Here is a 14,413-nt window from a genome sequence, read left to right as displayed (position 1 = left end):
GAACCCGCCACCTTAGGTGTACGTGGCTGGCGCATTAGCCAGTTGAGCTATAGGTGCCGAGCCATAACTGATATTTTAAACCATTTGCAAGAGTCCTTGCCAAATATGAAACACTATGTAAGTGTTTAATTAAATAAATTAGCAAATGAGCCCATGTGCTGAACATTTAAAGGTGAGGAAAAAATAACACCATTTGAATACTGGGGAAGACGACGGGCTATATGGGAAGGTTCTTTAGATTGGCTTTTCCGTGATTCATTTACTGAGGTCACAGTTCTCTTCTATTGACATCAGTAGCACGGAAAGAGGTAAGTGCCTGATGTCACACTAATTGGGGAAACACTGAAACTCTCAATGACCCATGCCGTCTTTATAAGGAAAGATGTTCAAAGTAAGAATCTGTAACAATTTTAATCTCAGGCTGTGAGGAAAGATGGGCCTTCTGATTTTCCATTATGACCCTGTTCACAGTACCCAATCAGAGACTGCGAAAGTTTAATAACTGAAGTCTGCATACATTATCTACTGTGTTGAAAAGTCAGGCCATGTATGTATTAGTCATGCTGTTACTGATAATGCATAAGGTATGATGACTCAACCTGGGGACCATCGTAGACCAGGTAACTCCTTGTTCGCAGAAAGGAACCTGTCCCATGCATCCCAGGAATTGTGGCAGCATCCCCGATTTCTACCCATTTGATGCCAGGAAGAACTGCTGCCCAATGGCAAAAACCAAAAATGTTTCCAAGATGCTGCCAGATGTTGAGGGTCGGGGAGAAACTCTTTCTGGTTGAGAACTGCTGGCCTCCGTACGCTATCTGTCACAGACCCCTTTTGCGTATCTTTATAATTTTGGATTAATTGGTTTTAAGGGCATCTTGGTACACTGGAATCAGAAAAATCTGAACTCTAATCAACTTTTCTAATTATAAAAAAAAAATCTTGAAGATATGCTCTCCCATTTCTAAATTAGGCATAGCAATACCTACCTTGCAGACTTATGGTAAGGACTGCTGAAAGCACAGTAAAGCTCCCAGTTCCATGCCCGATACAGTAAGTTCCCAGGAAGAAATCAGCATTGCATTGTTATTACTGCAACTGTTGATATGTTATCACAGTCTCATCCCCATCATTGTAATGAAGCTGGAAGGCCTCTATACATCCAACTAACCACAAGAGACACAACTGTTAACTTCCATCTCTTTAGCAGACAGGCGACTAATTTCCTCAGAAGCAGAGGTTTCAATTAAACAACAAAGAAATATATCAATATTAGCGTAGCAAATACAGATGCAGAATTATAATAAAGAGAAAGCCAGGACTAGCAGAGACCTTCCGCACAGAGAGTCAAAAAAGGGCGTTTTTGCAGAGAAAATATTGAGCAAATATAGCACCTCAACTTGTCAGTTGCTGGTGTTTTTTCCAGGTAGGATTGGGAGTGTGTGTGGGGGGGGGGCGGTGATAAGACAGAGGCTTCTCACTGCTGTGTGTGTTTGTGCTCTTTGTGTCATCAAGAGAATCAAGGGAATTCAAACCAGGTTAGGGAATTTCACCAACGAACCCAAAACTGTAGATAATCTCATGGGGCTGGTTTGACTGCTAACTACTGTGTTTTGGTGGGGGGGGGAGAACCATTTTAAAGAAGAGTGAGTGTCAGCTAATTAGAGAAGCATTAATATGAAATTCCAGTTAGAAGTAGAGAAAAAACAATAAACATTGCCCACCACTGCATAAGAAAAAACATATACAATATATATTGCTGCCATCTTTGGAAGCCAGGGACACTATTTCTACTATAATTATACCATTTCCCAAAAAGTTTTCTCTGGCTTTCGTGGTATGAGGATTGGCTGAAAGATCATTCACCATCAATAAATGCCAGGGAACTAACTGCTGCTTCTCTTCCTTTCCTTGTAAACCCAACTGAAATAATTTCATGAGAACTTGCAAATACAAAATTGTGTTACGAACACCCAACTGATCCTATTTACATTAGCTACATCAAAGTCTTCAGACATCATAAGCAAACGTGAAATAGAGACCCTCCAATACCCTAGAGATTATGCAACCACCTAACGAGAGAGAACACTTTGAAATTTTTATGGAGCAGGAAAAATTGGAAGCATATCAATCTAGGCAGTGAAATTGGGCTTTTTGTCATTTTTAATTGCTTGAATTCATAACCTAGTTTTGCTGAATCAAAAACGAGTTGCTGCAGCTGACATAAGCTGTTTCGGCCTTTTGGGCAAACAGGCACACACAGAAATCCCACAATTTTTCATATAAACTTTATTGATATTAAGGAAAAAAATCCCCAAAACTGTTCGGGGCATTGTAGCTACTGAATAATTTAATATGCAATGGCTTCCAACCCAAGGACTATGTGTTCAATGCTGACTTTTAAGGATTTCTTTCTCTCTCTTGGTCCCGTGTCAATGCTGAGGGTACAGCACGAAAACCAAACCATCAGGACTGCACTTCCGGCTATATATGATTTAATTCACCTACATTAATTAGAAGGCACAATTCTAAAATTCTTCATCCTCTTATTTGATCTCATTTACTACTGATCATAATGTATACAACCAGTCGGCCCTGCTTGAAAATGAAAAAAACAAAACAGAAAAACAAACGTATACACCCAGAAATACAAACAAAGATTCAGTGTATTCTCACATGCTGAAGTTTGGGGATCTATAACCACATTAAGTTTAAAGTGTAAAAAATGTCAAAGGCCCCTGCTTCCTCTCCCTCCCTGTATTTATTTTTATGTTTGTCATAAAAATCAATACAAGATGCGGATTAAAGACTCATAGAAAAAAAGTTTCATTTTAATTTCATTAGACTTACTTTTCCTTTTTTTTTAGCAGTTTTTGGCCGGGGCTGTGTTTGAACCCACCTCAGGCATATGGGGCCAGCCCCCTACTCCTTGAGCCACAGGCGCCATCCCATTAGACTTACTTTTCAAGGAACTTACTCCAACTCCCTCTGTGATAACTTCAAGACTAATGCATATGATATTACACAATAAAAAACACCGATAAAAGTTTAATTCATCATAAGTGTTTATCATTTCATACACTGTCTTCCTTTTGGGGGGCTACTTTCCTTTTCCCAACTTTGCTTAAAACCTCACATAAAAATTGTAAATTAAGAAAGAAAACAAGACCAAAGTTATCTTTCCTTGGATATCATACTATTCACTTAGCTCAAGACTGACCCAGGTAACTGGGTCTTTTATAATCAAGTTGAAGACAGTAAGGAATAGGTACTATGATTTTCAAAACATGACAATATACATATGTCATATACGGGGTGCATATAAATTTCATGTGCGATTTAAAGTAGTTTAAATCATACACAAACTTTATGTCCACCCCATATGTGTCATATACTCTCATAAAATATCGCAATATGTTTCCCAGATTTTACAGCTGTGATTTCGATGAAGGCAGTTGTTGCAAAATGCCCCCCTTTGCACTAGTTCCACTCCAACTTTTCTATCATACTTTTAACGAAGAGAAAGAAAAAGGGAAATGACTAGCTGGTTCTTTTTAGGAGGAAAAAGAAACACCAGTTTATCTTCAATAAGCTGGCCGGCGCGTCAGCAATAATGGGTATTTCTACCAAGTCTGAGGAAATACAGATTAAAACGAATCCAGACTCTCAAGTAATAGGGAAAATGGAAGTTTGAGGGCTAAGATTTCAACAGACAGATGTAAAAATATGCTTAGCCCCCAAAATAATAAGAGATAGCACTTCTGTACAATTCTTCATCTGGAAAACTGATAACTGGGGGGAAAAAAAAAGAAAGAAAAAGGTAGAGTTCTTGCCATGTAGTAAAAGCATTTTCCAAAGGTGTAATTGCTTGGCTGAAATAAAACGACACAATTTTGAATATGGACTTCTTATAAACCAATACGCAGTGGAATTGCTTGATACTAATCAGTTCTTGTGTGTGGGCAGAGAATTAAAAAAAAAAAAAAAACAGGTGCTGATGATCCTTCAGGATACAAAACGTTTGTTTAAAAACGCGTAGCAGAAGATACCAGAAAAGATTTCTGTGCTCCAGGTACAGCAATAAAGAGAATGAAACACAGACAGATAAAAAGGAGAGGAGAGAGGGAGGGGAGAGAAAAAGAGAAAGAAGGAAAAAGAGGGACCTCTCCTGTATGCCCCTTGGTCTCTTCAGAGAAGCAATTCCACCTTCCTCATCTCTGAGGATTCTAATATGGGCAAGGCACGGACAAGTGTGCTGAGTGAGTGGGCAGATCAGAGTTGGAAGATGCTGCTTCTGTCAGGAGAATCCTGAATGCTGCCTGCATGCCGATGGGCCAGAGAGGTAAGCAGCTGTTGCTGATTGACTGGAGTTTACTTACTTGAAGAACAACCCTCTTCAAACTGCAGGGTAGCAGACCACAAAGGCAAGTTAGTCCATCCATCCTACAAACACCTTTGACTCACAGACCCTGTTGGATTTCCCAGCAGACATTTTGATCAAAAATAGGGACCACAGTTGAGAAAGATTTTATAGTTTTGAGCTAAACAATTTACTACCCAGCTACCCAAATCAAGAAAGGATTATGCAATCTTTTTTTTTTTTTAACTGCTTCGATTATAAGCTGGATTCACTTCTGTGTGGCCAAAATTAAAACCTTGTAAACAATGAGTAAATTATGACATACCCAAGGAAGCTCAAGAGAGTGACTCATTTAACCAATAATTTAATACCATTTTACTAAGATGATAGTACCAACAAAACTTTAGGATTCAGCATTTCCCTTGGAACCCCCCCACCCCACCCCCCGTTAAGAAGAAAAGAGGGGTACGCAGCTCTTTTGTGAAAAGAAATAAATAACTCCCCCCCCAATTTCACGAGTAGAGGGATAGGCTGGGATCGATACTTCAGTAGATCCTTCTCATCGATGAATGCTGGGTTCCAACATTTTTGTGTATTTTTAAAACGCTTCACAGTTAATTCCACCATCACGTTAGAAGGTGACACGCGTATTTCCCCCTCATTTGATCTTTCAAGAAGAAGAACTCTCATCCATTTACTAAGATGCTACAGAGCTTACTTCCCAAGTCAAGGTGTATTCGATGTGGACGATGTAATGTCTCTTCCGTGGGAATGAAGGAAACCAGAGGATATAGAGAGAACCCCGGCGCAGCTCGCGTGGTATGGAGCAGGGGAGACATGTTCCCAGGGACGGGCGAGGCATATGCACACACACGCACACATGCCCCGCTGGAACGCGAGCGTGCCAACTTTCCCCACGCACGACCCATCTGGCCATTCATTTCATGAACCGAGTCTCATTTAAAGAACCGCGCATCTCTTGCAAAGCCACTGCCAGCCTATGGGGACTTTCACTTCGGTTCTTAATAAACGCTTATTCATCTCCGGGAATAAAGTTAAACGGAGCCAATGAACGTTGGCAATGAAGTTGCCCACTAACTTCCAGTCGGTAAAGAAAAATTGATTCATTACCGGTTCCCCGGGCCCCCTCTAAACGCCCCCACGCCGTCTCCGGGCGTTCAGGACCCCCTTGGGGCGCCCAGGACGAGCCTGGAGCACAACCTCCGAGGTCCCCGGAGCTGGGTTTACGTACCGTGTCCCGAGCACACGCGGCGGCAAACGCAGCCTCATCCCTCCATCGCTGCTTTGGGTTCCCCGGATTCCATCGGCAGCCAAATCCCCTATTCTAATCAGCAGCCGCGGAGGCGCACTCGGCGCCACCGACTCTGCGCTAACGTTGGACAGCGGCTGACGGCGCCTCCTCTGCCACAGGCAGCCAAAAATGTCAATTTGCACACTCCTCCCCCTGTCGCCCGCCCCCGTCCCCCTGCAACCCCCTCCCGCAGAGTCAGTGGGCTTTTAGGAAGCTCCTGCAGAAGCCGCCTCCTCTCCCTCTCCCGCCTTCTCTCTCTCTGCTTCCCTGACAGGGTTTTAGAGGCTTCTTCGCTCGCCTTACCTGAAGGGCATCTCCCACGACTGCAATTAGCTGCCAGGATTTCATCGTCGGCTGCAAAGTGCCTCCTGCTTCCTCACCGGGAGAACACAACACAGGAGAAGTCCGAGGCAACAGCAAAACGGCCCCCACGTGCTAGCAATGTAAATGACTCCAGTCATCTGTCGTGCGCGCCGCGCCTTCGCTCGCCTGGGCTGCCTGGCACGGCCGCCAGCAGGTGCAGAACGCCCCGAGCGCGCGGGCGCGAGAGCGAGCAGCCCGCGCAAGGAGGCAATCAACACCCGGGCTCACACAAAGGGAGGCCACCGCGCCGCCGCGCCCGGGGTCCAGCTTCTCGGGCGGCCTTGGCCTCGGTCCGCGCCAAAACGCTGGCCAAATTAGCCACCCAATGTGTTTGCAAAGTCTTGCAGCTGGGGAAGGCAGTCGGTGCTGAGGCTACGTGGGTCCCGCCCCCACGCTTCCGAGGCACTTGCAAAGCACCCAGGCTGGCAGCGATATCTCGCCGCTCGTCCTCTCTCTCTCCCGCACGTGTCCCTTCCCTTGTTCTTTCAGGCATTAAATATGTACCACATGACAGAATAGGGCACCTTGCACGGTCCCCTGAGTCCGCACTTGACAACCAATTTTAACTCACAAGCAATCAATGTCTAAAGGCGGGATATAAGCGCTTCCAATTACTTACGCCGCTCCTGCATTATTCAAAATGTCCACGGGACGGTATTTATGATTCCAATATGCTACTTCGCCTAGAAATAGCAGCGAAAGATGGAAGACCCTACCGCCCCCACCCCCAAATTGCTGACAGGCTTTCTCCAGCGCTACCTGCAAGAAGCAGGTGAACTTTATTTAGGAGTGAAAGCTGAGGGATCTCAAATCTTCTTCCACATTATGTACTAAATCTGGAATGCTCTGAGGGTTGAGCCCGCCTTGAGGCGAAAAACATCTGTTGTCTCCCGCTGAACTTTTGAGAGCACCTTTTAATGTGTTTACACCTTGAATAATAATGGCATCCAGGTAAATTTCTTTCACCACCGCCCCCAAGAAAATTCCTCATGGATCTACTTTGTTTTCTTTCTTTCTTTCTTTCTTTTTAACTTTTCTTTTTAAAAAATTCTTCTGGCCCTTCCTCCTCCCCCTTGGTAAACAGGAAGGAGTTACACCAGGTTCCATCTATCCCCAGCTTAATTGTTGGTTTTGGTAGGGAACAAACCATCCATTGATTGTCTGGGACTGAGTCTTTGAATGTAGAAAAACTAAGTGTTTTGGTTTTTTTTAAATTTCACACTGATCACCAGGAGCCTCATGCACCAAGATGGCCTTGCTTGTTCCAGTGCTAGTTGAACAGGAAAGACCTATCAGCGGAAAGGAAATTTCATGTATATATATGTATATATATCTCCATTCTACAATTGATTAACAGTGAGTGAAATATTTATTGGATTCCTGTGCCATCTTCTTGGGTACTTATTTTAGTTAGAGGTCTTGTGCACAACTGATTAGGATTTTATATACTGGTAAGCAAATTTTAAAATGCTAATAAATCTTTCAAATATTTATTTTCCAATTCATTACAGCTCCATACCCAGAGGCAATATCTGCAGTTTTTTTTTGGAACATGCCAAGTCCTTACGTACGGATCATCCATCTCTGTCACTTCAGTAACAAAATGAGGAGGGTTTTGTTTTTTCTTCTGTGCATTAAGTGTATTTTTAATATGGGATTAATACAGAATTTAACTTTCTCTCTGTGCAGGTAAGAATAGTTTATGTGAGCTCTCTCGGCCTGTCTTTCTTGGAGGCAGCAGCATTTAAAGTGTGCTTAGATAACTTTAGGTAAAACTTTATTTCATAATGACAACACAGTCCAGAATATATTATACTTTCTGATTTTTTAATAACTTCCTCATGTCATCCCCCGACCATGTTTTTCAAGAGTATCAGTTAAAATGGCAAAAAGGTGTTTAGATTTTGCTTAATCAGAACCCTGTGTAATTACCAAGAGTTACAAATATAAAGTATTATTATCATCACAGCACAAACTGGCATTCTCAGTGGAATAATTTGATTCACAAATCAGTTCACAAAAGCAAGGTTATCTGAAGCGAAGCATGGTGGGGTTGGCCAGCAGAGAGACAGCAAACCCTAATTACAACCCCACTGTCCCCATGTTCTCCAGCACATATGGCTATTTAATCACAGAGTGTGACAACCTTGGCAGATGTTGCCAGACCTGGTTATTGATATAAATTGCTATTCTCCTGTGCAAGTGGCATAGCAAAGAGTTAAAACAGTGTCTGCTCTCACCCAAAGGAAAATGAGGTCCACGCAAGCATCTGTAGCTACAAGACCAGATGATATAGAGGCTGTTTCCTTGTTCCCACCTCATAAGGAAAACAGAAATGGACAAAATACCCACAACAAAGAGTGATGGGAGAGTCTCTTATGAGAATTCTGGAAGGTGATTTACCAGTATCTATTAAAAAGGAAAGTGTACACACCCTTATAGTCAAGCAATTCAACCTCCTAAGTCTGCCCTAGAAAACCTAGGTTATGTCTGCACAAGACATAAATGGGTAAAATTGCCATTGCTTGTATATAGCAAGGGAGAAAAAAGCAAACAAACTAAATGCCCACTTGATATATTCTATGATGGAATACTATACAGCTGCAAAAAAGAATTAAAGAAAACCTCATAGGAATGCATCAGTAACTATACTGATTTGGATATAAACAAATAGAAATAAAAATGCGTGTTACCTACTACAACTGTTACATACCTGCATCTCTCAGTTCAGAAACTATAGAGATGAAAACACAAGTTTACGCCTTTATGACAGAAAATTCATTGATAAAATATTATAGTATTTTTTTAGATATATAACTATCTGTGAATGTACAGAAAATAGTCCAAATGTGGGTATCTACCTAAATAGCCTCAGGGCCAGATTTAACCACTGCCTGTTTGCGTTGGGCCTGCTAGCTGAACATGGTTTTCATATTTTCAATGGTTAAAACAATCAAAAGAATAATATTTGTGATGTGTGAAAAATGTAGGAAATTCTAATTTCCATGCCTATGAACGAGGTGTTACTGAGACACAAGCTGTGGCCATTTTTTGCACATTGCCTATAGCTGTTTCTGTTCCACAACTGGGCAGTTACTTAGAGAATGTTAACAATCCGTCCCTTAATGGAAAAGTTCACTGATCCCTGGTCTAGAAGAATGAAACTCAAATTCATAGCAGCATTAGAGACAGGAGACTAATTTTGATGGTTGAGGCCGAATGTCCACTTCTTCTAAGAGAACACTTACAAACTGGTTTTATATTTTTAAGAAAGGTGATATGTGTACACACATATGGCATAAATATAACTCATTTCCAGTGAAAAGCGTGTATTTATATAAATGTATATACTCACACACACATACATATTTTTTAGAAAGTTTGTGTAGGAGCCTTTAAAGTTATACACACACAGGCATACCTCGTCTTACCGGGCTTCACTCTATTGCACTTAGCAGATTATGTGCTTTCTATGTATTGAAGGTTTGCGGTCACCCTGCATCAAACAAGGTTTTCAAACAGCAGGCACCCATGTGGTTTCTCTCTGTCACATTTTAGTAACTGTCACAACTTTTCAAACACTTCTATTATTATTATATCTCTTATAGTTATCTGTGATCACTGATCTTTGATGTTACTATTGAAAATAGTTTTGAGTCACCATGAACCGCGTCCATTTGTGGTGAAACCCTTATAGATTAATGCTGTTTGTGTTCTGACTGCTCCATGGACTGGCCGTTTCCGTCTCCCACCATCTCCTCAGGGTATTCTCTGGGATACAAAAATATTGAAATTAGGCCAACTAACCCTCTAAAGCATTCAGGTTGTATGTCTGTCTCTCAGTATAAAACCAAAAGCTGGAAATGATTAAGGTTAGTGAGGAGGGCATGTCAAAAGCTGAGACACCAATCATAAGAAAGTGAAACAGCCTTGTGGCTGCTATTGAAAAAGTCTGAGTGGTCTGAAGAGAAAATCAAACCAGCAACATCATTTCCTTAACCAAAGACTAATCCAGAACTAGGCCCTAAGTCTCCTTAATTCTGTGAGAGCTGAGAGAGGTGAGGAAGCTGCAGAAGAAAAGTCTGACGCTAGTAGAGATTGGTTCATGAGCTTTAAGGGAAGAAGCCATCTCTGTAATATAAAAATACAAGGGGAAGCAGCAAGTGCTGATAAAAAACTACAGCAAGTTACCCAGAAGATCTAGCGAGAACACTGCAATTTAAACTATTGCAAGGATGTAGTGGCTACATCAAACAGCAGATTTTCAGTGTACACAGGACAGTCTTCTACTGGAAAAAGATGTCATCTAGGACGTTCCTCAGACTCTCCTGTTAGAAGCTGATGCAGCTAGTGATGTTAAGTTGAAGCCAATGCTCATTTATTATTCTGAAAATCTCAAGGCTCTTAAGAATGATGCTACGTCTGCCTCTGTTCTATAAATGGAGCAGCAAAGCCTGGATGACAGAGCATCTGTTTACCACGGTGTTTACTGAATATTTTGAGGCCACTGTTGAGACCTACTGCTCAGAAAAAAAAAAAAAAAAAAGATACCTTTCAAAATATCACAGTTAGTTGGGAATACACCTGGTCACCTAAGAATTCTGACAGAGAACTACAAGGAAAGGAATTTTGGGTTCATGCCTGTAAACACAATATCTATACTGCAGCCCACGCACCAGGAAGTTATTTTGACTTTCAAGTCTTATTATTTAAGGAATACGTTTCAGGAGGCTATAGCTGCCATAAATAGTGATTCATCTGATGGATCAGGGTAAAATAAATTGAAAACCTTTTGGAAAAGAGTTCCCATTCTAGATGCCATTAAGAACATTCGCGATTCATGGGAAGAGGTCAAAATAGGAGCATGAACAGCTTGGAGGAAGTTAATTCCAACCCTCATGGATGAAATTGAGAGGTTTACACCTGAAGATGGGACTGAATTGCTGCAATCCCATGATAAATGTTGAACAGATGAGGAGTTAGTTGATTCTTATGGATGAGCAAAGAAAGTGATTTGTTCAGATGGAATCTTGGTGAAGATTCTGTGAACACTGTTGAAATAATAACAAAGGATTTAGAATATTCCATAAACTTGGTTGATAAAGCAGTGACACGTTTTGAGAGGATTGACTCCAATCTTCCGAGAAGTTCTACCGTGGATAAAATGCCATCAAGTAGCATTGTCGGATACAAAGAAATCATTCATGAAATGAAAAGTTGATCTATGCAGCTAACGTCACCATTTCCTTATTTTTAGAAATTGCCACAGTAACCCCAACCTTCAGCCACCACTACAGATCTGTCAACCGCCATCCACATTGAGACAATACCTCCACCAGAAAAAGAGTAGGACCCGCTGAAGGCTCAAATAAGCCTTAGCATTTTTTTAGCAATAAAATTTTTTTGGCAGTTTTTTTTTGGGGGGTGGGGTGGGGTTGGGTTTTGAATCCGCCACCTCCGGCATATGGGGCTGGTGCCTTACTCCTTTGAGTCACAGGCACGGCCCAAGCAATCTAGTTTTTTTAAATTAAGGTGTATACATCTTTTTTTAGATACAATGCTATTGCACACTTAATGGAAAACAGTATATTATAAACACAGGGTGGAGGTAAAGTTTGTGTGCAATTTAAATTATTTAAATACTTCATAAATACAAAAATAAACTATTTAAATAGTTTAAATGGCACATTCTGTATAACATATGTACTAGGAAACCAAATTGTGTGACTCCCTTGACTGTGATAATCCCTTTCCTGTAGGGATCTAGAACTGGACCCATACCATTTCCAAAGTGTGTCTGTACACATGCATATCTTATTTTAAGTGTAAATGATGTACACATGCCATTTTTAAAAGTGTGTGGGTATGCACGCATGTGCACTGGGTGGGGGGTTTCAATGCACGTGTGTGCACACACTTGCTTGAAAGATATCATTCAGAATTGATAGTTCTTGGTGGTGGGAATGTAGGTTCTTATTATTTTGTTCCTGTATTTCTCAATTTTCTAAATAGATGTAAATGTAATAAGAGGGTGGAACCCCCGGCCGTGTGAGTGTTGATGACTGACATTGTGCCAATACCATTTTTCTCACCAGGGAACTGCCTTTTCTCTTCAAATGCTGGACGATAAAACCTTGAAAAACAAAAACATCAAGGTTTGGTTTACACTCACCTATCCTATCTGGAAAACGCCAGCATCTAATTGCTTCTTCGTGGAAAAAAATAAAAAAACCAAAACAAAACAAAATGTTAAGCCTCAATGCACTAAAGATTTTTATAAAAATCAATCTTATCCTTGAAGTAAAATAGGACATAGATTATCCTTTCTGCTAGATGTTATGGTAATGACCCACTGAGATGTGCCTCACAATACACTAATATTGCTTCTTTACCAGTTTGAAAATATTTTCCCATAGAAAAGCACAAAGCAGGCTCTATCTGAAAAAAAAATAAAATAAAATTACATAGCAACCACATCGGAACTTTGCAGGATCAGAACAGTGAGACCTAATGATTTTCTTTGTCCTGACACCTAATAATCCAGTTGCATTAAGAAAGGTGAGCCTAATGAAGCATATTGAGATGGGAGAACATACGATTTATGGCAGCCTTGTTGTGGTTGTATTCCTAAATGAATCCCATTAGCTCTACAGTGGTGGCTGGTAAATGACCACATTTCCTAATAGACAAATGCATGAATCACCTGGGCATATTTTAAAAGCGTTCTCCACAGAATGATTCACCTTAACAACTTTAAGCCAGGTGAATAACCCTCCACAGTGAAGCTCAGTAGACCTTCTTCAAGCAAGAAGCAGAATTACTGCAAATGACCCTGCCTTCTACTGCCTCATAATTAGCATGTATACCGAGCTTCCTTCTAGAGAAGGCGCAAATCAGGCACGTGGCCGAGAGGAATGTTCCCCAGGATTACAATCAAACACTGTTTTCAATGTGTTTTATATTTATGAAACCAATGAGTGTTTACTGTGAAAGGTTTAGAAAATATGGAAAAACACAGGAAAATGTCATTCATTTTTTTTTACCACCCAAAGAGAGCTGCATGTCGTGTTTTGTGGCAAAATTCGTCCATGTCAGTTCAGACACCATTCATTGAATATATAGCTAAAAATGTCGCAAGCACACCATTGGCATTTTACCACATGAAGTGCCTTACAATCTACTTTTTATTCTGCAATATATCATGAACATTTTGTACCGTAACAACAACAACAAAATGATAATATCCCTCTTGGCATTCCACCGTCATGGTACACAGTTTCCTTGTACTCTGTGTTAAATAACACTGCACGGGACATTCTTATGTCTAGTCTCTGTTCATTATCTCAGGGGTAAATACTAGACGTGAAACTGATGAGTCGATAAGTGGGTATCTACCACTTTTAGGTTTTTAGATATAAGGCACCAGAGTCCCGGAAGGTGACACAAATCTGTATTTCCCAAAGCAGTATAAAAGAGGAACCCATCTCACCCTGGGAACAGTTTTTGGGCCAACTATTTCCTCTTCCAATGACCGTCTCCCTGTCTGGGTTCTGTCTTCCATCCGCCCACCCCACTCGGGCCACCACACCATCCACACCACGGCATGCTAAATTAGCACGGAAGGGCTCACACGTAGAAAACAAAGGTGGTAACAGGGAGCAATTTAAATCTCAGCTTATTTAACATAAGTGGCTAGTGGATGCCCATTTTGTCTTAATTGCCTTTTAAACTAAAATCAATGTTAAATTACCTGAACAACAGCTTCTGCACAATTGCAAACTGAAAATTCTTTAAGTGGCTTCTCAAAAGCCTTTGGCTCTTGTTTGGCCGATTGACAGGGAAAGAGTCTCTTTCTTCTCCCCTGTGCTCTTCTAGCCCTGGACTACGGGATCAGATCAAAGGGTCTAAAAACAGAGGCCGTGTCAGCTCCCCGATGCCTTGCTCCTTGACACGAACACAGGATTAAAGGGTCCAAAATGGGATCTGGATAACGAAAATAGGATGATAGTACTATTATATCCCCAGCTTTTTTCCTTCCTACCTTTCTTTTGTTCTTCCCTTTGCTTCCTTTTTTATCGTCTTCTTCATCACTGAGAGACTGAACACACAAATGGACACTGGGCAGACCATGTATCAGTGGAGAACTCTGACCCACACTGTTATGCACCATAACTAGCCCAGGAAACCGGTCTGCTGTTCACAAGTCAGAACTGCCAGAAGCCAGACCACTATCTGTTACGGCTGGTTCAAGAAACCAGGCAAAAATCTCTGTTGGCTCAAAATAACCAGGACCTGACTGAGAGCTTGCCTAATTTCTGTCCTCACCTCTACCCTAGAATCAACCAAAACAACCAGGACCTGACTGAGAGCTTGCCTAA

General features: G+C 41.3%; 1 protein-coding gene across 4 annotated transcripts in view; it reads right to left on the bottom strand.

Annotated features, from left to right (window-relative positions):
- RBFOX1 (RNA binding fox-1 homolog 1) overlaps positions 1–14,413 on the bottom strand; it is a 1,537,420-nt gene that overhangs the window by 1,107,894 nt on the left and 415,113 nt on the right. Inside the window, exon 1 of one of the 4 annotated variants that reach the window (XM_012805713.1) lies at positions 5,976–6,041. The exons of the other annotated variants lie outside the window; for them this stretch is intronic. Coding sequence (XP_012661167.1) covers positions 5,976–6,020 — 45 coding nt within the window. The 5' untranslated portion in view covers positions 6,021–6,041. Of the gene's footprint in view, positions 1–5,975; positions 6,042–14,413 lie in introns of those variants that run through there. 4 annotated transcript variants of the gene reach the window in all.

Source organism: Otolemur garnettii, unplaced genomic scaffold (assembly GCF_000181295.1).
Source record: "Otolemur garnettii isolate 467f Iridium unplaced genomic scaffold, OtoGar3 scaffold00044, whole genome shotgun sequence".
Taxonomy (NCBI): Eukaryota; Metazoa; Chordata; class Mammalia; order Primates; family Galagidae; genus Otolemur; species Otolemur garnettii.
Note: the sequence above shows the minus strand (reverse complement) of the source record. Positions and strands in the feature narration are given on the sequence as shown.